The sequence below is a fragment of the Mastigoproctus giganteus genome, chromosome 12 (assembly GCF_048544385.1).
Source record: "Mastigoproctus giganteus isolate SK-2022 chromosome 12, ASM4854438v1, whole genome shotgun sequence".
NCBI lineage: Eukaryota > Metazoa > Arthropoda > Arachnida > Uropygi > Thelyphonidae > Mastigoproctus > Mastigoproctus giganteus.
In genome coordinates this window covers 11,185,809-11,210,784 of record NC_143586.1, presented here as the reverse complement: position 1 = coordinate 11,210,784, position 24,976 = coordinate 11,185,809, and the positions used below count along the sequence as shown (strand labels likewise).

General features: G+C 38.3%; 1 protein-coding gene across 1 annotated transcript in view; it reads right to left on the bottom strand.

Annotated features, from left to right (window-relative positions):
• LOC150076681 (tether containing UBX domain for GLUT4) overlaps positions 1-24,976 on the bottom strand; it is a 328,877-nt gene that overhangs the window by 140,994 nt on the left and 162,907 nt on the right. Inside the window, exons 5-7 of the mRNA XM_090386552.1 lie at positions 18,065-18,138; positions 1,000-1,435; positions 284-341 (exon numbers count right to left, since the gene is read on the bottom strand). Of these exons, the coding sequence (XP_090242678.1) occupies positions 284-341; positions 1,000-1,435; positions 18,065-18,138 (568 nt within the window). The remainder of the gene's footprint in view (positions 1-283; positions 342-999; positions 1,436-18,064; positions 18,139-24,976) is intronic.

Here is a 24,976-nt window from a genome sequence, read left to right as displayed (position 1 = left end):
TTTTCGGACCATTTTTCCACATTCTATCACAGAACAACTCATGAGCCAATAACTACTCCTCACTCTATGTCTGTTGTGTAGCAGTAATAGTTTGATAGCAATGGAGTGATAAGCAGCTCATGTCTCAGTCTGATGACAGAATTTGACAAGGGTCCTGAAATTTCACATATGTTAAATTTAGTTCAATTAAGTCACGAGCACTTAAGGCCACAAAATGATCTACTCACTTCTAATAAAAAGAAATTGTTAACATTTATATGGCATGTTTTAAACTTTCACTTACTTGTTGGGCGCTGACTAACATCTTCCAAATTAAAAACTACTGCATCTCTCTCCCCAACCTAATTAAAATGAAAATAAATTTTATCAACTGTGTATCTTATTGAAATACAGATTTTCTAAAAGGTGTATTTTATTCAATAAAAAAAATTTGGCCATGGTATAGAATTTTAACAGAAAAAAAAAAAAAAAAAAGAAAGAGCATAGTTTACTTATTTATTTATTTTTTAAAGTAAAAGTAAAGCAAATATCTTATGCTGTCACTGCTACATTATGCAAAACTTACCCACTGATATCAATCCACAAAAAATATATAATTTGAATTTTTACTTATTACAATGATGACTTTAAAGATGAAGGAAGATTTCAACTATTTTTCACAATATATATCACAATGAAAAGTAGTCCAAGCCTGATAAAGCCAGTGCATTGTCTGATCTATGCAATGCCATAGTATAAACAGAACATTTTCAGCATACCCTCTACTTCCATTTCTATTCTCCACGTTAGAGTATACATGAACTGGGCAGTTAGTAGTAGTGCAGGAATCAAACATACTTATTTTTTTTATTGCAATAAAATTATTTGTCCGTGTGAGCTAGCAGTTTGCATAAACACTTACCATTGCTTTAACAGAATGATGCTATATCTTAAACAAGAACAACGTGGACTTTACATACTGCATAATTTTTTAAAGGAATGATTACACTAAATACTTACAAAAACTATATTATCCTCTTTTTCTTCCTCTTCTTTAAATTCATTCATGGTATTCATGCTTAATGCAATAGCTTCATTTCTAGAACTGTCAGAAATATGTGGATCAGATTCTTCAAAATGTGGATTATATTCTTCAAAATATACTGAACTGTGATGCTGCTCAGTTTGGTAATTCAAGGGTAAATTATCCTTTGCAATATCTGAAACATTTTCTTGTTTGGCTAACTGTGTGTCCCATTTACTAATATCAGAAACATCCAAGTTCCTAGTTTCTGTTGATTCTATGCAAAAAGTAGGTGGATAATTTATAACAGAAGTTGGTTCTTCTATTGAAGATAATGGATTATCATCACATTCTTCTTTATAAAATGATCTAGTAACTGGGTTATATACATGAGCTTGCTGTTTCAACAGTTCTGGTTTTCTATATAATAACCTACAATAAAGAAATGTTACCTTTATTAACAATAATTAAATATTATTTATTGCTTGATTATGAATTACAAGCTATAAACCAAGGAATGGTAACAATATTCTTAATGGCTAGGAATTAAAGAAAGAAAGAATTTTAAAATTACTCACACTTCATTATCAATCATTATTAAAATCAATAATAGTAAATGGCACTGTCTCTAGGATTAAACTGTTTAATTAAAGCATTCAATCTAAAATGGTGACTAGGTGAAAGTTGCAATTAAAATTGATTCAGCTTCATGAAAGGCATGCCAACTTGTTCTAGATAAAATAAAAGAGAAAACAAATGGCTGGATTCCTGAGGACCCTAAGTGTGTAGCAGTGATCTCCTGTCCATTATATAATTATTATAGGTAAATATCACTGTATATAAATGTTTCTTAAATGTTGAGTAAATGATATTTAGTATGCTACAGAAATTAAAAAGAAAAAAAAAAAAAAACTTTTTTTTTATACATGTAAGCTATACACTTACATAAGCTAAAATTAATTTATCAAAAATTATGTGCAAAAAAAGTATTTTGTTTCATCAATTCCCACTTTTATAAATATTTTTTACAAAATTTCAAGAGAAAATAATCATATTTTATTTTGTTGCAGAATAAATGAAAAAATACAACAAAACACTTTGCAAAAATGAATAAATTATAAAAGGCTTAATCTGAAAGAATAAAGAAATGGTGGGAACAACTGGTGATAATAGTTTCTTAGTCTAAGAGTTAAAACAAGCTACAGGTAGAAGAATTTAAATGTGGAAGAAGGAGCACTGCCAGAGATAATGCCAGAAGCAGATGACCTTCAATGTCTCAACTCCAGGAACATCAATTTGAAATGCTGATTTGATATTTTACTTTCAGATTGACAGTCACTATTAGATCTATAGCTAACATGTTGAACATACTATTAGTATTGACAAAAGGAAATAAGGCTTATTCAGCATTGGTCAAAAAAAAAAAAAAAAAACTTTATATCATACAAAATAGTTCAAGATATTCTAATCAATGTGCTAGACATATAAACTCTAATTAAGATGGGATTTGAAACTTGTGAATGGCGAATCACAAGTGAGAAAGGAGTCTTACTCCTTTGTCTTCGAGTCAAACATATAGCTGCAGATGGTGCCCACCATTCAGATAACAACAGTAAAAACATTAACCACCAACTAACCAGTTGTACCTAGGCATTTTTGACAGACTTTGAGACCAACCTGATGTGCCATACACTGTTTATTTGCAATCTGTGACAGTCGATGCTTCTCAATGTGTATCATATCATAAACACATTTTAAGTAGATATGGCAAGCCTTGAGACCCACCTGATGTGTTACATGCTATTTATTTGCATTCTGTGACAGTAAAGTGCTTTACAATGTGCTGTTATTTGTTGTTATTTGGTTTTTTAGGAGCATTAGCAACTAAGGCCATATTGCTCTGGAATATGTGGTGGTCATTCCCTGACCTTTCCGCATCCTCCATATTTGGTGGTGACAGGCTCAAACCCCGGTCTAATCAAGAAGTGTGTGCTACGCGCTGCTGCTCCTTCCCACTTGGCTACGGAGGTGCCTACTTTACAATGTGCACTGTATCATACACACACATTATATAAGTGGTTGAATTTAATCTTGCCCTGTAGCTACAGGAAATATAGAATATAAGTTGCATTATTGAACAGTCCTTTTTATATTTCCATTATTATATTCTAGAGCAGGAATAGGAAACCTATGGCTCTCATTTGTATATAGAGTAAAATAAAAAAAATCAAATATTTTTTCTTAATTATTGATATAATAAAGTACAAATGATACAGGATTAAAACACAATAAAAAATATATAATACCAATTATATTTGCTATGTTATTTGTTGTGCTTACTTCTTTTTGAATAATCCTGTATTAACATAGTGCAACCCTTAAAATTTCCCTTTTTTTTATTCATTTCTTGCTAAGTCAGTTTTGGTTCTTAAAATCTCAATCCCTGTCAGAGGGAGAATTATGATAGTTTTGAAAAACACAGCATGCAAATATAATAAAGTGCATTATTTCTATTTCAAATTAGTAAGGAAAAACCTGATTAGTATTAGCAAATGATGCAAGGAAGAAAGCTTCAAAAACATCCGCAAAAAAAAAAAAAAAAAAAACAGTAAAATAAAATAAAAAATAAACAAAAAATATTTCCCACATCACTTGTCCATCCTCTCTCTGATAATTTGTTTAATTGTTTAATTCCTCTTTAAATTTATTCAAACTACCCACTTCCACAACACTAGATGGACGTTTGTTCCAACAACCAACTACACAAAGATTGAAAGCAAATTTCTGCACATCTATCCTGCAATCGTCCTTGCTCATTTAAATTTGTGTGTTGTCTGAGAGAGTAAAGGTGCCATCAATGTTTAATCCATTCAAAATCTTAAACACCTCAATCAAATCTCCTTGCAGGTGCCTAGTTTTCAGATGTTGCAATTTGCAGAACTGAAGTTTTTCTTGATAACCATACCTATCTGTTCCCTTCACTAATCAGAAAAAAAAAAAAAGTTGTGAAATAGGATTAAATTTGAAAGTGTCTTCAAATTCTGTTCACATATGATAGGAAGGGGTATATGATGCAACCCTTGTTAATGAATTCAGCTCTACAGAGATGGCAAGGCTCATAGAGTAGAATTTTTTAAGTACGAAATGTACTTGGTAACGGAAAAGACTGTTTTTACAGGGATGGGATATAAATAAAATGAGTATACAAATATTTTCCAATACTATCACTGCAGTGTTATGAGATTTGTTTGTGATTTGGTTTTTAGGAGCATTAGCAACTAAGGCCATATTGCTCCGGGATATGCGGGGGTCATTCCCAGACCTTTTCCGCATCCTCCGTATTTGGTGGTGACGGGCTCGAACCCCGGTTTAATCAAGAAGCGTGTGCTACACACTGCTGCTCCTTCCCACCTGGCTCGGAGGCGCCTGCAGTGTTATGTGGGTCAGAAACTTGATACTTTGTAGGGATGCACACTGTAATAGATTAACAACAGCTGTAGGAAGAGGTAAAAGTGATTCATCCATTGTTTCCATTTGGAAATGCAGCATCCTGGAAAGCAAAATATCAGAGATTAAAAGGTCTGCTAGGGTTCTATTGGGATGAGGAAATTTGTGAGCGTGTTAAGACCTTAACTAATAAGAGTGTAATAAACAAATTTAATGAATTTGAAGTACTGGTTTTAAGTCATAAAATGCAAATGTTGTAGGGATACTACAATGGAGTATCCCTACAATATCTGCAAAAAGTAAAGAAGATAGGATCTCACCATGATGCCCATCATAATCTGAAAAGACATCAATCACACTATATATGACAGAAGAGATTGGGAGGGGGGGGTGAGCCAGAGTTTTAGTCTGGAGACTAATATACCCAGGGAAATAGAATGGGCCAGCAAATCAGAATGTCTCATAATTGGGGGATTTTAACTTTCCAGATGTTGACTGGAATTTGTGGGTTGGTCACTCACATACTAGCAAGACTTCTGTATATTTTTTTGGATGACTGTTTTCTATAGCAGCATGTTAGAGAGATAAGAGGAAGCAATCCTGTTGATCTGGTTAACAGCAGTGATTCTAAATTGTATTAAGAATCGGCAAATAAAAGAGACACCGGGTGGCAGCAATCAGTGTATTAATGTGAAATTTAATTAGACATCACAACTGGCGAGGGAAAAGGGAAAGACTTTTGCTTTCATAACAGTCACTGAGGATATCTCACACAGTTTTTAAATTGTGCACAGTGGGACCAACTGATGGTATTACCAAAAGCAAATTCTAAATGGTAGGTATTCAAGGGAAGTAATCAAAAAAGCTACTAGACATTTCATAGCAACAATGGAATACTGCTATAGGGTTAGACCCAAATGGATGTCAGTTGAACTTTTTTTTTTTTTTTTTTTTGATTTGGTAGTTGTTGGCGCATCGGCTTCTGTGGCCATATTGCACCTCCCAAGGTTTTTGCAGTACTTTGATCCAAGCCCGAGGCGGGAATCGAACCCGCGACCTTTGGGTTGCCGGGCAGGTACTTTACCCACTCGGCTAGCCCGGTCGGCCGTCAGTTGAACTACTGATTCATATGGCAAAGAAGAAAAGTGCATGGGATGTATATAAATTATTAGGCGATGATACAGAAGCCTATGGTAGATATAAATTAGTCTGTAATCAAGTCACAAAGGAGGTTAGCAAAGCTAAGGTAGATTATGAGAAGTCTCTGGCAAAGAATTCACAGAAAAACAGCAAAGACTTCCAGGCTTATATAAACAGTAGAAGGAAGGGACTGAATCAGATTGGGCAACAGGATGTTTATGATTAACTGTTGAAGACTTTGCTCAGGTTGCAGACAAACTGAATAGGTATTTTGCATCTACATTCACACGCGAGGAATTCTTTAGGATAGGTGATCTCAGAAGTTTATCAAACTCTAATGACGAGTTAAATGCCATAATTATGAGAGCATCCTTGGATTCCGGGGAGGTATTTATGGACTGGAGAAGTGCAAATATATACTGAATTCATGAAGAGATCAAAAGTCTACAAGAGTAATTACAAACTTGTTAGCATAACAGCTGTTCCAGGGAAAATAATGGAATCACTGGTTAAAGAAGTAATGCAGGACTATTTGAACAGGAATGCAACTATACTGCAATCACAGCATGGATTTGTCAAAGGGAGGTCTTGTATAACCAATCTGATAGGTTACTATTATGCAGTGACCAAGGAACTAGATAGAAAATATAATACTGACATCATATACTTCGATTTCAGGTAGGCTTTTGACACTCTTCCACATAAAACACTGCCATACAAACGGGAGCAATGTGGAATTAAGGGCAAGTTACTGCTATGGATAAAGGGATGGTTAAGTGGAAGAAGAAAAAGAATGGTTATTAGTGGACACTGCTCTTCATAGATTAATGTTATTAGTGGAGTTCCCCAGGGTTCAGTCCTGGATTCATTGACATTTTCAATATTTATCAATGATATTGATAAAGATCATCAACAGTCATTTTCAATCCACTGCAGGATGAAGGCCTCTCCAGCAACTTTCCAGTTCCTTCTGTTTTGTGCAATGGCCATCCATTTACTACTCACAAACCCATGAATTTCATCTATCCATCTCCGACGTTGTCTTCCAGGTTTTCTTCAAGCTCCTTTTGGGTACCATTCAGTTATTTTCTTAGTCCATCTGTCATCTTGTCTTCATTTTATTTTTTTGTTATTTGGTTTTTGTTTTAGGAGCATTAGCAACTAAGGCCATATTGCTTTGGGGATACGCGATGGTCATCCCCTGACCTTTCCACATCCTCCATATTCGAACCCCGGTCTAATCAAGAAGCATGTGCTACGCACTGCTGCTCCTGCCCACCTGGCTACGGAGGTGCCAGTCTTGTCTTCGTACTGTGTGTCCTGCCCAAGCCCATTTTAGTTCTTTAGTTTTGATAAGAATGTCCTTTACTTGAGTTTGCTGCCTAATCCATGTGTTTCTCTTTTTATCTAACAGTCTGATTGGTGCTTCTGTAGCGAGGTAGGCAGGAGCAGCAGTGCGTAGCACACGTTTCTTGATTAGACCGGGATTCAAGCCCATGACCACCAAATATGGAGGATGTGGAAAGGTTAGGGAATGACCACCGCATATCCCTGGGGCAATATGGCCTTAGTTGCTAATGCTAAAAACCAAATAACAAACAAACAGTCTGATTCCCAATATAATTCGTTCCATTCTTTGCTGTGTAGTTCTCAACTTCTCTTCTATTCTTTTGGTGAGTGCCCAAGTTTCACTTCCATAAGTCATGGTGGGGAGTATACATTGGTTCATTATTTTATGTTTCAGCCAAACTGGGATATTGCTCCTCAGTATGTGACTATATTTCCTGAATGCTATCCATTCAAAATTTATTCTTCTCTTGACTACCAGCCATTTATCATTATTACAACTAATAACTTGTCCCAGATAAGTATATGACTCCACCTTTTCAAGTACTGCTCCTTCAATCATTATGTCCGTTTCTGTGGCATACTTGCTCGTCATTACTTTTGCTTTAGCCATATTCATCTTTAGCCCAAAATCCTTACTATGCATAACTGATTAAGATTTTCCTCTAAATTCTTTGGGATCGTGGCTTATGACCACAATGTCATCTGAAAATCGTAAATGTTTAGGTACTTTACATTCACATCGACTCCTTTCTGCGACCAGTCAAATCTTTCAAAAGCTTCCTCAAGGACAACAGTAAACAACTTCAGAGATATTGTCTCCTAGTTGAACTCCTTTTTCAATTTTAAATGTCTTACTGTCTTTGTCTGGTCTAATAAAGGAGGTAGTGTTCTCATATATCTCATATCTCTCTCGCAGCCTGGAAAATAAGATGCAGGATATTTCAGAGACTGCTCGGAATCATTGGGGTACAAATAAACACATAGGTTGTGTTAGGGAAGCTAAGAAAAAGAACAGGTGCATGTATACTTGCGTGTACACCAATGCGAGAAGTTTAGTAAATAAATTTGATGAGTTTGAGGTATTGCTCAAAACATCAAAGGCAGATATTGTGGGGATTTCAGAGATGTGGTGTCACACAGATATAAGGAATGCAGAACTGGAATTTGGGGAGTACAATGTCAACAGAAAGGATAGACAGGGTAGGAAGGGAGGAGGGGTTATGCTATTAGTTAAGAAATACATAAAATCCAAGGAAGTGAAGCCAGTCGACATTGCTGGACAGTGCAGCGTCGAGTCAGTTTGGTGTGACATAAGCATTGGGAGATCAAAATTGAGAGTAGGAGTGTGCTATAGGCCTAATGACTCTGATGTGAGTATAATAAGAAACTGTACGGGGAAATAGAGTGGGCCAGTAAATCAGAGAGTCTTATAATGGGGGGATTTTAATTTCCCAGATATTGACTGGAATTTGGGGGCTGGTCACTCACACACTAGCAAGGCTTTTGTGGATTTATTGGATGATTGTTTTCTACATCAGCATGTTCGGGAGGCAACTAGAGGGAGTAATACTCTTGATTTGATTATCAGCAGTGATTCTTCATGCATTAAGAATCTGCAGGTAAATGAACTACTAGGTGGCAGTGATCACAGTGTGCTGTAGTGGGATTTACTCAAAGACGTAACTACCATTAGGGGTAAAGGGAAGGGTTATAACTTTCATAAAGGCGACTACAATGGACTGAGACAGTATTTAAATTCTATACAGTGGGACCAACTGATGATGTTACCAACAGCAAATTCAAAATGGGAAACATTCAAAGAACTTATCTTGGAAGCTACTAGGCTTTACATACAAAACTAAGAAATATTGTTCAAGGTTTAGGCCTAAGTGGATGTCAGATGAACTAATGAGACATATGGCAGAGAAGGAAAATGCAAGGGATACATACAAATTAACACGTGACACAGAAGCCTATGATAGATACAAGTTGATCTGTAACCAAGTTACAAACGAAGTTAGGCAGGCGAAGGAGGATTACGAGAAATCTTTGGCAAGGGATGCAAAGAAAAACAGCAAAGAGTTCTTTACTTATGTAAACTCTAGAAGGAAGGGGATGAATCAGATTGGTCTACTTGATATCGATGGGTCAACTGTTGATCCTGCTCAGGTAGCTAACAAACTGAATGAATATTTTGCATCGACATTCACATATGAGGAGTTATTCAGCGAGGGGAATGCCAGAGGTGCATTCAACTCTGGCAGTAAGCTAGAGAATCTTGTAATAACTGAGAGTAAAGTGGAGGAGAAATTGTTGAAGATAAATACAAGAAAGGCACCTGGGGTGGATGGGATCTATCTAGTTATATTAAAGGAGGCAGCAAAGGAAGTAAGCAAACCCTTAGCCATAATTATGAGAGCTTCCTGGGACTCAGGGGAAGTACCCATGGACTGGAGATGTGCAAATGTGACCCCAATTCACAAAGGAGGATCAAAGGGCGACACAAGTAATTATAGACTTGTTAGTTTAACTTTTGTTCCTGGAAAATTAATGGAGGCACTGGTTAAAGAAGCACTGCAGGATCACCTAGACAAGACTTCAGTTATAGCTCAGACACAGCATGGTTTTGTTAAGGGGAAGTCTTGCCTGACCAATTTGATTGGATATTATGATGCAGTCACAAAGGAACTGGATGCAGGGAATAACTTTGATATTATATACTTGGATCTTAGAAAGGCTTTTGATACTGTTGCACATGGAAGACTGCTGCACAAATTGGAGCAGTGTGGCATTGGAGGCAAATTGCTGCTATGGATAAAGGGGTGGTTGAGGGGGGAGAAGACAGAGAGTGGTAATCGATGGACACTGCTCATCGTGGACTAATGTTATTAGTGGAGTCCTTCAGGGTTCAGTATTGGGTCCATTATTGTTTTCTGTATTTATAAATGATATTGATGATGGTATATCAAGCTTAATGTCCAAGTTTGCAGATGATATGAAGGTTGGCAGGGTTGTCAAGGACACTACTGACACTATGGTACTGCAACAGGATCTGGAAAGGTTGAGCAGATGGGCTGAGAGGTGGCAAATGAAGTTTATCATTGACAAGTGTAAAGTACTACATATGGGAAACAGCAACCCCAGAGCAACATATCAACTCTGTGGTACTACACTGACAGTGGTAGAGAATGAAAGGGACCTGGGGGTGGTTGTGCAGGCAGATATGAAGTTTTCTGAGCAGTTAAGACGGGCTGCAAGAGTAGCTCATGGTGTATTGTCAATGATATATAGGAATTTTTCTAGCAGGGATAAGGAGGTGATTATTCCCTTGTAGAAAGCAATGGTCAGGACACACCTAGAGTACTGCATACAGGTCTGGAGGCCTCATTTCAAGAAGGATGTAGAGATGCTGGAACGAGTACAGAGAAGGGCAACAAGATTGGTGAATGGAACAAAGGGGTGCTCTTACGAAGAAAGGCTTAAGTTTTGCAAATTACAGTGTCTGGGGGGGACTAGGCACCAGCGAGGTGAACTGATAGAGGTGTATAAAGCCTTGAATGGTTTTAGAATGCTCAATGCTGATGGGATTCTTCCTCTTGCTCAGAGTAATCACCCGAGAGGGCATAAATTCAAATTGAGAAAAGACAGATGTAGGATAGACGTGAGGAAATTTGCCTTTAGCAAGTGGGTGGTTGGTTGGTGGAACAGACTTCCATCCCTTGTCGTGGAAGTTGATAGTCTAAATAAGTTTAAGGCTCAGCTGGACAGGTATTTGGAACGAACAGAGGGGTGAAGTGGAAGTGGGTTTTTTTTTTTTTTTTTTTTTTTTTGGCTGATGCTGCATAAGCTTGCTTTCTTGCATCAAATGCCTCTGCCAATGCTAATGCTAATATTTTCTTCAAAATCATAATATATGGGGTATCTATTCCTTGTCTTTCCAGAGCCCAAAATATTGCCTTATGCTGTATGGAATCAAATGCCTTTTTTCATAATCCACAATGTCATGCATAATGGTGTTTTATATTCACTTGCTTTCTCCATTAGCTGTGATATTACGTGAAGGTGATCCATAGTTGAGAATCCTGTCCTAAAGCCAGCTTGCTCTTTCGGTTGATTCTCATCAAGTATCTTTCTAATCTCTTAGTAAAGACCCTTGTGAACAACTTTTAGATGTCGGATAACAAGCTAATTGGTCTATAATTTCCAATTTCTGGTTTATCTCCTTTCTTATGCAGCAAAACTTTGATTGTATTATTCCACTCCTTAGGTGTCACACCTTTCTAATGCATTTTGTGAAGAGTCTCGCCAGTTTTTGTGTCATGTGGGGGGGGGGGCCTTTCTGATTCTTCGTTTTCTTCAACGCACGTTCTACCTAAGGGAAAGTATTGTCTGACAAATTTGATAGGATATTATGATGTGGTTACAAAGGAACTGGATGCAAAAAATTATTTTGATATCATATATTTGGATTTCAGGAAAGCTTTTGACACTGTTGCGCATGGAAGAGTATTATACAAATTGGAGCAGAATGGTATTAAGAGTAAGTTGCTGCAATGGATAAAAGGATGGTTGAGTGGGAGAAGACAGAGGGTGGTAATTAATGGGTGCTGCTCTTCGTGGACCAATGTTATTAGTGGAATTCCACAGGGTTCGGTGTTGGGTCCTCTGTTGTTTTGTATATTTATCAATGATATTGATGAAGGTATATCAGGCTTAGTTTCGAAGAAGTTGGCAGGGTTGTTAATGACAGTAATGGCAGCGTGTTACTGCAACAGGATCTAGGTAATCTGGGCAGATGGGCTAAGAAGTGGCAACTGAAGTTTAACCTTGACAAATGCAAAGTACTGCATATGGGTACAAGTAACCCCAGAGAAACCTACCAACTGTGTGGTACTACACTTAAGGTGGTAGAAAATGAAAAAGACCTGGGAGTAACTGTGCAGGCAGATATGAAGTTTTCTGAGCAATGCAGACAGGCTGCCAGGGCAGGTCATGGAGTTCACGGGAAAAGGAGGTGATTGTTCCTCTGTATAAGGCAATGGTCAGGCCACACCTTGAGTACTGCGTACAGATCTGGAGGCCTCATTTTAGGAAGGATGTAGATTTGCTTGAGTGTGTACAGAGAAGGGCAACAAGATTGGTGAGGGGAATGAAGGGTTCCTCTTACCAAGAGAGGCTGAAGTTCTGCAAATTGCAGTGGCTGGAGACTAGGCACCTGCGCGGTGACCTGATTGAGGTGTATAAGGCCTTGAATGGGTTGAGCACGCTGAATTCTGATGGGATCCTTCCACTTGTTCATATTACGAACCTAAGGGGTATAAATTCAAATTAAGAAAAGATAGATGTGCGGAAATTTGCCTTTTGCTGGAACAAACTTCCATCTGTCATTGTAGTTGATAGGTTAACTAAATTTAAGGAGGAACTGGACCGGCATTTGGATGGAATGGTGTGATTTTTTTTTTTTTTGGCTGATGCTGCATAATCTCATACACTTGCTTTCTTGCATCACATGCCACTACTACTAGCTCATCAGGAAGAATATCTGGTATGTCATATGTGTTACTAATTTGGGATCAATCTTCCCTACTGCTGGCATCATTCCCTCGTTCCTTTTATATAATTCTCTATAGTAGTCTTCTGCTATATGAATTATGCCTTCTCTGCCATTTATAAGTACACCATCGCTATTCTTCAGTTTCAGTATCGTTTGTCTTTCTGTATTACTGCTCATGATTGTTGATTTAAATCCTTTGTTTTCCCTTAATGCTTGTTCTACTTTTCTTGTGTTAAATCTGCTTATGTCCTCTCTGAGTCTCTTTCTAATGGCTTTCCATAACTCAGTATACTCAATTTTCTCATTGTCAGTGTTTATCTTGCTCTTCATTTGTTGTGTTCGGTTCATTGTGACAAGTGTTTCTTGATGAAGGTTTTCCTCCTCTTCTGTTATCTCAAAGACCTTCGTATTATTTACTCGAGTCAGTTTTTTTCCTTTCTTTTCTTACATCTATATCAAGTGTGCATCTTACCATTCTGTGATCACTTCCAATATTTACCCTTTTTCAGGATGGTAACATCATTCATGATATATCTTCTATTAGCGAGGATGAAGTCAATTTCATTAGTTGTTAATCCATTTGGACTCTCCCATGTCCACTTTCTGTTCACCCTTTTCGTGAAAAAAAAAAAAAAAAGTGTTCATTACTGACATTCCTCGAGATTCTGAAAATTCCACAAGTCTTTCACCTCTTTCATTTCTTTCACCAATTCCAAAAATTTCCTATATTTCCCCTTTCTGTGCTGTTTTGTCTTTTTCCAACCTTAGCATTGAAGTCCCCCATAATAATAGTGTAGTGCGTTTTCTGCTCATCTAGAAGACTCAATTTCAGTGTACATTTCTTCAATCTCTTCATCATCATCATGGCTTGATGTTGGTGCATAAATCGTTATAACCTTTAGCATGTACCTCTTAGAAATCCTGAGTGTTAGTCTTGACACCCTTTGTGATGTACTTTTGAATTCAAAAATGCTGTTTTTTTATCTTTATGGACCAGAAAGCCAACTCCACCTTTGCTCCTTTCACTGTTTCCATTGGTGTACAGCAGATTTCCACTTGATAAACTTATAAGTGATTCATTTCTTCTTCTTCTTTCAGCCAAACTGATGATATTCCAATTCACTATTTCTAATTCCTTTTCCAGCTCTAATATCCTATCTTCACCGATGAGCGATCTTACGTTGTAACAGGCCAAGTTCAGTTTCCGTGCATGGCAGCCTGGTCGTACCCAGAGATTCTTAGCGCCCTCTGCTTCCACTCTGATCCTCTCGCTGCCGTAAGAGAAAGCCGCCAGGGACTGAGGGCCATTTGTTTCGTCATGCTGTCATGTGCTGGAGGGTTTGGCCTTTTCCGCTTCACGCTGAACAGGCGTCTTGAAATGAACCACTCTACAAGTTCGTTGCCGCCTAAGTGATGTAACAGGGCTTACCATCGAGAAGGTGTGCATGGGTGGATTTTAGGGAGGCAGGCCAACCGGACTTCTCCTAAATCTTCTCTAATAGAAAGATATTGGATCCATCAGTGTTTTAGAGTGAGTCTCTGATAACACACAGAATACCTGTTTCCCCCTCTAAGCCACACGATGAAGGTATATCTGGCTTAATGTCAAAGTATGCAGATGATACAACGGTTGGCATGGTGGTTAATGATAGCAATCAAGGTGAGCTACTGCAACAAGGTCTAGGAAAATGATGTCGTTTGGTTGAGAAATGGCAGTTGAAGTTTAACATTGACAAATGCAAGGTACTGCACATGGATAGCAGTAACCCTGAAGTGACTTATCAACTGTGTGGTACTACACTCAGGGTAGTGGAGAATGAAAAAGACCTGGGAATAATTGTGCAGTCAGATATGAAGTTCTCTGAGCAGTACAGACATGCTGCCAGGTCAGCCCATGGGGTTTTGTCAGTGATATACAGAAACTTTACTAGCAAGGATAAGGAAATGATTATCCCATTGTGTAAACGACTAGACATCTCCAAAGTGATCTGAATAAGCAAGCTCAATGCTGAAGAAATTCTTCCTCTTGCTCACACTAGACACATGAAGGGTTATAAATTCAAGTTAAACAAGAATGCTACCAGGATAGATGTGCAGAAGTTTACATTCAGCCAGTGAGTTGTTGATTGCTGGAACAAACTTCCATCTGTTGTTGTGAAAAGTGTATGGCTAGAATACATTAAAGGAAGAATTAGACAAACTATTGGAGGAAATGGACATATAAAATGGGAAAGTTTGTTTTTTTTTTGATGCTGGTGTATAAGCTTGCTTTCTTGCATAATTTGCCACTACTAATACTACTACTAAAAATACACGTATCTCTAATATTTTTAATACGGGATATGCATGTGTGGATAATAATTCCGCATAGAAATAGGGACACTGGGTAATCATCAGCAGAGCTGATTTCATAATGTTATTATTAGTATTAAAATGGGAGAATAATGCAAAAAACAAACCTTTCTTGTGAGCTAAATTCGCATACCCATATCCATTTATGCTATCCCATGACCAATCCATCCTTAATTTATTAAAAGAAGTTTGTATGTGTATGCATGTGAGGATATAGTGGACATATAGTGAGATAGCGAGTGGATATATAGTGAGATATCTATAGTGGGTATATAATGTATTATTTATTTGTATTATTTGTATTTTTTAAATGCAAATGTGCATAATATTACATACAACATAAACAACAATATCATCTTTTAAGGTCACAAAGGATGATACTGTTGACAGTAAGAGTAGGAGATCTGCAGATTTACTTACCAAGAACAGGTCAATGTTGAAAAAATATCATGAGTTAAGGTTAAATTTGAAAGTGTCTGCAATTCTGCGAAGACACGATAGGAGGGAGTATATGATGAAAGCCTCCTCAATCAATTTGGCCCTGGAGAGATTGTGCAAAGCTCATGGGGTAGAATTTTTTTCAGCGTGGTCTGTAATTGTAAACAGGAGAGGCTGCTGTTACATGGACGGGATACACTTAAATAGAAAGGGTGCATGAATATTTGGCAATACTACCTAGGCAGTGTTAGGTGGGTCAGACTGCTAGCTTGGAGGGATTCACAGACTAAAAGATTAACAGTAGCTCCAAGAAGAGGTGAAAGTGATTCTTCCACTGATTCTACGAGACTGAGCAGAAGCTTGGAAAGCAAGGTGCTGGGAATTTCAGGAACTGCCGGGGGTAATCATGCAACAAGCAAGGTGCGCCTCCGTAGTCAGGAGCAGCAGTGCGTAGTACACGTCTCTTAATTAGACTGGGGTTCGAGCCCATAACCACCAAATATGGAGGATGCGGTAAGGTCGGGGAATGACCACCACATATCCCCGAGCAATATGGCCTTAGTTGCTAATGCTCCTAAAAACCAAATAATAACAACAGCAACAAGCAAATGCACGGGCTGTGTTAGGGTAACTAAGAGTAAGAACAGGTACATGTATACTTGCATGTACACCAATGTTAGGAGTATAGTAAATAAATTTGATGAATCTGAAGTGCTGATCAATACATCAAAGGCAGATACTGTTGGGATATCAGAGACATGGTGTCACACAAATGCTAGCAGTGGAGAATTAGAATTTGGGGAGTATAATGTGTACAGAAAGGATAGGAAGGGTTATGCCGTTAGCTGAGAAACACATAAAACCTAAGGACATCGCTGAACAGTGCAATGTTGAGTCAGTTTCGTGTGACATAAGCACTGGGAAAACCAAGTTGAGGGTAGGAGTGTGTTATAGGCCTAATGACCCTGATGAATACAATGAACAACTGTACAGAGAAATAGAGTGGGCCAGTAAATCAGAGTATCTTATAATGAGGGATTTTAACTTCCCAGATACAGACTGGAAATTGTGGGTTGGTCACTCACACATTAGCAAGGCTTTTGTGGATTTATTGGTTGATTGTTTTCTACAGCAGTATGTTCAAAAAAGCAACCAGAGGGAGTAATGCTCTTGATCTGATTATCAGCAGTGATTCTTCATGCATTACAAATCTGCAGATAAAGGAACCACTAGGAGGCAGTGATTACAGTGTGCTGATATGGGATTTACTTAAAGATGTAACTACCATCAAGGGTAAAGGGAAGGGTTTTTGCTTTCATAAAGGTGACTACAGTGGTCTCAGACAATTTTTAAATTCTGTACAGTGGGACCAACTGATGATGTTACCAACAGCAAATTCTAAATGGGAGGCATTCAAGGAATTAATATTGGAAGCTACTAGCCTTTTCATACCAAGTAAGGAATAGTGTCAAGGGTTTAGAATGTCAGATGAACTAATGAGACTCATGGCAGGGAAGAAAATGCACGGGACACACATAAATTATCAGGAGATACATGCCTATTGTATATATAAGCTAATCAAGTCACAAAGGACATTAGGCAAGAAAATCAGATTACAAGAAATCTTTGGCACAGGATGCAAAGAAAAACAGCAGTCTTCTTTACTTATATAAACTCTAGAAGGAAGGGAATGAATCAGATTGCTCCACTTGATATCGATGGTTCGACTGTTGATGATCCTGCTCAGATAGCTGACAAACAACAAGTATTTTGCATCTACATTCGTGCATAAGGAATTCTGTAGTGGTGGAGGACAGAAGCCTATTAAACTCTAAAAGGGAGCTTAATGATTTTGTAATAACTGAGAGCAAAGTGGAGGATAAATTGTTGAAGTTACACATCAGAAAGGCATCTGTGGTGGATGGCAACTATCCAGTTATATTAAAGGACGCAGAAACAGAAGTAAGAAAACCCACAGCCATAATTATGACAGAATTCTTGGAATTATGGGAAGGTCCCCATTGACTGGAGATGGCCAAATGTATCCCCAATTCACAAACCAATGATAAAAGTGTGACATAAGTAATTACAGACCTGTTAGTTTAACTTCTGCTCCTGGGAAAATAATGGAATGAAATGACTGGTTAATGAAGCATTGCAGGATCATCTAGATAAGACTGCAATAATAATGCTGACAGCACAGAGAAAGGCAACATGATTGGTGAGGGGTAACGAGGGATCCACTTACCAAGAAAGGCATATTGCAGCGTCTGGAGACTAGGCACCCTGTGAGGTGATCTAACCCAAGTGTATATGTCCTTGAATGGTTTGAGCAGGCTCAATGCTGATGGGATTTTTCCTATTGCTCAGATTACGAACCTGAGGGGGCATAAATTCAAATTGAGGAAAGACAGTTGTAAAATAGATGTGTGGAAATTTGCTTTTAGCCAGTGGATAGTTGATTGCTGGAACAAACTTCCATCTGGCATTGTGGAAGTTGACAGCTTAAATAAATTAAAGGAAGAATTGGACAAACTTTTAGAGCAAATGGATGTGTGAAATGGGAATTTGTTTTTTGGCTGATGCTGTATTAGCTTGCTTTCTTGTATCATATGCATCTACTAATACTAAAGTATATATTGATTCTGATATAATCTTCAATATACATTTAGTAAGAATTATCATTGTTTAGAATATTTAGTTAATAAATAAGGCTTCCACGACAGAGAGGTGACAATATTACCATTTCACTAGAAAGCTATTTTTACTGCTAATATTACCTGATTACTGCCTTCCCATGAGTTAAACCTAAATTACGCAAGGTTGTTTGCTGTAAAGCCTGCTCTCCTACAATCTAAAAATAACAAAAATATATCCAGTTATATAATTAAATTCTATATTTCAAGTTTGATATGCATATTAGTAAAAGTAATGGGCTAAGGTAAAGAAAGCCAAAACGAGAACCACAGCAAACTTTGGGAAACTTACTGGACAATCTCATTTCCTGCTACCACAATTTCTCCCTGAATTCTTCGTAAACAAATGGTATGTGTTATCGGTAGGGGTAGTAGAAGTTGATAATGATGTATTCATTAATTTTCTCTCATTATTAAAAGCAGATTATTAGAGTTCATGAGTGTAATGCCTTTGCAGCTGAAATTTACTTACAGGTACATTCTCTAGATTGCCTCAGTCTTAGGGTGTTTATCCCCCTTCCCACTGTTTTAAAATAGGAAAACGACTTCTACAGACAGTGCGGGTTATTGGTAGTGGCAGTAGAGTTGTTTTCCTATTTTCAAACAGTGGGAATAGGGTGGGGATAAACACCCTAAGAATGAGGCAATCTAGAGAGTGTACACGTAAGTAAATTTCAGACACAATTACTTCAGCTGTAAATTACACTAATGAACTTCAATAATCTGCTTTTAATAATGAGAAAAAACTAATCAATATCGATTTTACTGGCACTACCGATAACACAGACCATCTGTTTACCGAGAATGCAGGGAGAAACTGTGGGAAATGATTTTGTCCAGGAAGTTTGTGTGGTTCTCATGTTGGCTTTCTTTACCTTCAACCAAGTAATGGATAAAAGAAATTTTTACTGAAGAAAAGAATTTGAAACACAAATATAATTTATTACTCCTGATGTATTCTTTAAATATTTTAATTGTATAGGAAATGCAGAGTGTATTATACAAGGCAGCAATGTTCATTTTGAGCAACTAATTAGTTTCTTAGAGATTAATTTAGTGATTTCAGTCTAGTCATAGCACTTTTAGGGCAGTCAGGATGTTCTGAGCCCTTCATTTCAAGATAAATTGGCAGAAAAGACCAGTTCTGAAAGTAATGGAAGTACTTGCAGTAAGGAAGAGAAGAGTTTTTGGTAAACTTAATACTTTCTGTATTAAGTTTACAAGGATGAAATGATGAGATGTGACAAGTTTCACTTAATAGTTTTCATTGTGCTGATTATGACACAGTGATCAATCTTTAAGTTGAATAGTAAGCTCAAAAGCTGCATTAAAGTTTCATATAGCAATCTAAATTGTGATAATCAGCATTATCACAATTTAGATTGTGATAATGCTGATTATCACAACATGATAATTAGTTTAATACAGCTTAAAATTAGTATGCCATTCTATATCATTAGCATTTTATATCATCTTGCATATGATGCAAGAAAGCATGCTTATACAGCATCAGCAAAAAACAAAAAAAAAAAAAAACCTTCCCATCTCATCCATCTATCTGCTCCAAAAGTCTGTCTAGTTATTCCTTGAATTTATTTAACCTGTCAACTTCCACAACGACAGATGAAAGTTTATTCCAGCAATCAACCCCCCCCCCCCCACTGGCAAAAGGCAAATTTCTGCACATCTATTCTGCTACTGTCTTCCTTAATTTGAATTTATGCCTCCTCAGGTGCATAATCTGAGTAAGAGGAAGAATCCCATCAGTCTTGAGCTTGCTCAAAAAATTCAAGGCCTTATACACCTCAATCAGATCTCTTTGCAGGTGCCTAGCCTCCAGACACTGCAACTTGCAGAAATTACCTTTCTTGGTAAGAGCACTCATTTGTTCCCCTCACCAATCTCATTGCCCTTCTCTGTACCTGTTCCAGGAGCTCTACATCCTTCCTAAAATGAGGCCTCCAGACCTGTATGCCTTTAGCATACAGATCTGGAGGCCTCAAGATGTGGCCTGACCATTGGTTTACACAATGGGATAATTATTTCCTTATCCTTGCTAGCAAAGTTTCTGTATATCAATGACAAAACCCCATGAGCTGACCTGGCAGCATGTCTTTCTGCTCAGTACTGGGGATTTCAGAGAACTTCATTGACTGTATAATTATTTCCAGGTCTTTTTCATTATCCACTACCCTGAGTGCAGTACTGCACAGTTGGCCCATTATTCTGGGGTTACTGCTACCCATGTGCAGTACTTTGCATTCGTCAATGTTAGACTTCAATTGCTACATCTCAGCCCATCTGACCAACTTTTGTAGATCCTGTTGCAGCAGCATGCTGTCATTAACAACCCTGCCAACCTTCATATCATCTGCAAACTTGGACATTAAGCCTGATATACCTTCATCAATATCATTGATAAATACACAAAACAACAATGAACGAGAACATAGTGTGCATAGTATTAGGGTCAGGCGCCACCTGTGGTTTCCCACATCTGTGCCATATGTTCGCTGTGAAGGAATACAGTACTACTGTAAATGCCAGAAAAGTGTTGTGTGTTGTATATGACATATTGTGTTAGGTTCTGTTGTGTGTCCTGGCATTTGGCCGCAAGGCCCCTAGTGGGACTCCACGTTGCCCGCACACACCACTAAGAGGTAGCCAGTCTGCCCATTATTCTCTGGCTTGTCTCCGCCAGGGTCGCCAGAGCTTCCTGGATGGAAACAAAAAAAAAAAAAAAAAAAAAAAAAAAAGGTAGAGTCGGGGAAGTACAGAGTGTACGCAAGAAAGGAGGGTATAGCTAGAAATATGGAGGATGTAGGCGAAGGTATCCCCCAGGTTATCAATGGAGCAATAAGCGGCATCAGTTGAAAGGGGAACCCGAGAAGGATGAGAAATAAGACACAGCAAGAGAGCCGTGTGCAAGTTGCCACTGAGGAATGAGGTGGTCCATACACCAGTTGATCCTATCCAGGTTAAGATCGGTTGGCCAGTTAGGTTAGGATCGGATGTTTGGGTTGTTCCTATTTTGTGTTGGCAATAGGGTGCTTCGTTTTGTGAAGAGGGCTTGTGCAAACTTGGTAAACTCACAGTAGTAGTTTTCTTCTGTGATGAATAAGTGTTCATTTCCTTGAGGGTTATCTTGTATACGAGTAAACAGGATGCTGCGGAGGTCCTCGTAGTGTTGACAGGTATATACTAGATGGTTCCAGTCTTCTATTTCACCACATGCACAGTAGGGGTTGTCAATAATTCCCATGGATGTTAATTTATGGTTTATTGATCCGTGTCCAGTAATGAGGTAGGTGGTATAAAGACCAGGAGAAAACCAAGTTGGAGATTTAGGAAATACGGCATTCACATTACGGTATAAATTTCTTGGTGATTGGGCCCTTGTCGGTAGCAGTCCATCTGTCCTGCCAGGTCTGAAGTAGTAGGATGGCAATTTTTTTCTTTTCCTGCCTGATTTCGAGAACACTGAACCCTGCCGTCTCCCACTAAACCATCCCTTTATCCATTGCAGCAACTTTCCATTAATGCCATACTGCTCCAATTTGTACAGCAGTCTTTTATGTGCAACTGTATCAAAAGCTTTCCTGAAATCCAAGTATATGATATCAAAATTATTTTTTAGCCTCTAATTCCTCAATGACCACATTGTAATATCCAATCAAATTAGCATTAGTATGATGCAAGAAAGCAATTATACAGCACCAGCAAAAAAAAAAAAAAAAAAAAATCCCACACTTCCCATCTCACCCATCCATTTGCTCTAAAAGTTTGTCTAGTTCTTCTTCTTTGAATTTATTGAAGCTATCAAATTCCACAACGACGTTATGGAGGTTCATGTAATATGCCAAGTTACAATGGCTGTGTTTTACACTTTTTCAACATCAAATAAAACAGACACAAGGTGCTTGGACTCTATAAAAGCATCATTAATGTATATTTCCAGTTCTGATTAAATGAGGCAAAGGGAATTGTTTCTTCGAATGGCACATTGCATCCTGGAAAGGGAACCATTTGTTTCTAAATACCATACAAACCATGCATTAATCGTCCTTTCTTGGATCTTGCCAAATGGTTTATCAGAGCAATGGGTTTTACTTACTTGGATTTCTAGCATCCTTTCTGGGCTTGGGAAGACAAGGACGAAGACAAAGACAAGGACAAAAGACTCATTGTCTTTTGCCAGCAGTCCAAAAATTCTTTTTCAAGCAATATTCTATTAAATAAGGATAATTCTTAAATTGTTGTTGTTTGTTTGTTTTTTGGAGCATTAGCACCTAAGGCCATATTGCTCCGGGAATATGCGGTGGTCATTCTCTGACCTTTCCGCATCCTCCGTATTTGGTGGTGACGGGCTCGAACCCCGGTCTAATCAAGAAGCGTGCGCTACGCGCTGCTGCTGCTCCTTCCCACCTGGCTACGGAGACGCCTTTCTTAAATTGTGGTGGGATGCGTGTTATCATTTCATATTGGATGTAATCTGGCCCGAGAGTATTTGCTCGTGTAAGAAAGAGTGTTGTAGAATTAGTGTTAATTCTACCTGTAAAGGGTTTGTTATATGGTTCAAGCCCATTTGAGGAGAAGTTTAATGTACACATAGGTTTCTCACTTTTTTCTTTTAGGGCCAGGAACCTGAGGAGAATGATGCTAAAGCAAAGATTTTTGCAAATGTTTTCCTTAGAGTATTTGCAACTGCAACTACCAACTGCAGTTGGATCTGCAATTTCACCGAGTCCCACAGGGTTCGGCATTGGGTCCACTGTTGTTTTGTATATTTATCAATGATATTGATGAAGGTATATCAGGCTTAATGTCGAAGTTTGCAGATGATACAAAGGTTGGCAGGGTTGTTAATGACAGTAATGGCAGTGTGCTACTGCAACAGGATCTAGATAATTTGGGCAGATGGGCTAAGAAGTGGCAACTGAAGTTTAACCTTGACAAATGCAAAGTACTGCATATGGGTAGAAGTAACCCCAGAGAAATGTAAAAACTGTGTGGTACTACACTTAAGGTGGTAGAAAATGAAAAAGACCTGGGAGTAATTGTGCAGTCAGATATGAAGTTTTCTGAGCAATGCAGACAGGCTGCCAGGGCAGGTCATGGGGTTTCGTCAATGATATATAGGAATTTTGCTAGCAGGGAGAAGGAGGTGATTGTCCCTCTGTATAAGGCAATGGTCAGGCCACGCCTTGAGTACTGCATACAGGTCTGGAGGCCTCATTTTAGGAAGGATGAAATTTACTTGTGCGTGAACAGAGAAGGGCAACAAGATTGGTGAGGGGAATGAAGGGATCCTATTACCAAGAGAGGCTTAAGTTCTGCAAATTGCAGTGGCTGGAGACAAGGCATCTGCGCAGTGATCTGATTGAGGTATATAAGGCCTTGAATGGGTTGAGCACGCTGAATTCTGATGGGATCCTTGCACTTGTTCAGATTACGAACCTAAGGGGGCATAAATTCAAATTAAGAAAAGACAGATGTAGAATAGATGTGTGGAAATTTGCCTTTAGCCAGCGGGTGGTTAATTGCTGGAACAAACTTCCATCTGTCGTTGTGGAAGTTGATAGTTTGAATAAATTTAAGGAGGAACTGGACAGGCATTTGGAGGCTGATGCTGCATAAGCTCATACACATGCTTTCTTGCATCACATGCCACTACTACTATATCCATTGAACTCTAGGATTACTGAAAGGCATTGTGTATATTTTCCCTTCATTTTCCAGATCTTATACCAGACGACTTTTGAGCTAGTAGATTGGGTTATGGATGAAGTAAAACTGACCCAAGATTCCCTTTGACTGTGATGTCAAAGGGAATCTTCGATTATTAAATTTTCTGTGGTGGATATTAACAGAATACCCTATGCCTTTTAATAAGAAAAGCCTTAAATACATTTCTAGGCTAAATGCCTAAGATATGAAGGAGTTTAATTTCTACTACAAAGGCAGTTTTAATGCATTGTTTTAATTATATCTCAAATTGTGAATACCTTCACAAGTATTAACATTAGCATTAGTAGAGGCATATGATGCAAGAAAGCAAGCTTATTCAGCATCAGCCAAAAAAAAAAAAAAAAACCACTACTCCCATTTCACCCCTCCGTTCGTTCGAAATACCTGTCCAACTGAGCCTTAAATTTGTTTAGGCTATCAACTTCAACAACAAGCGATGGGAGTCTATTCCACAAACCAACTGCCCGCTGGCTAAAGGCAAATTTCCGCACATCTATCCGACATCCGTCCTTCCTCAATTTGAATTTATGCCCTCTCAGGTGATTATTCTGAGCAAGAGGAAGAATCCCATTTGCATTGAGCATGCTCAAGCCATTCAAAGCCTTATACACCTCTATCAGATCACCTCGCCGATGCCTAGTCTCCAGGCTCTTGTAATTTGCAAAACTTAAGCCTTTCTTCGTAAGAGCAACCCTTTGTTCCATTCACTAATCTTGTTGCCCTTCTCTGTACTCGTTCCAGCAGCTCTACATCCTTCTTGAAATGAGGCCTCCAGACCTGTATACAGTACTCAAGGTGTGGCCTGACCAATGCCTTATACAAGGGAATAATCACATCCCTGTCCCTGCTAGAAATATTCCTGTATATCATTGACAAGACACCATGAGCTACTCTTGCAGCTTGTCTGCACTGCTCAGAGAACTTCATATCTGCCTGCACAATTACCCCCAGGTCCTTTTCATTCTCTACCACTGTCAGCGTAGTACCACAGAGTTGATACGTTGATCTGGGGTTACTGTTTCCCATATGTAGTACTTTACATTTGTCAATGTTAAACTTCATTTGCCACCTCTCAGCCCATCTGCTCAACCTTTCCAGATCCTGTTGCAGCAGCATAGTATCAGTAGTGTCCTTAACAACCCTGCCAACCTTGGTATCGTCTGCAAACTTGGACATTAAGCCTGATACACCATCATCAGTATCATTTATAAATACAGAAAACAACAATGGATCCAACACTGAACCCTG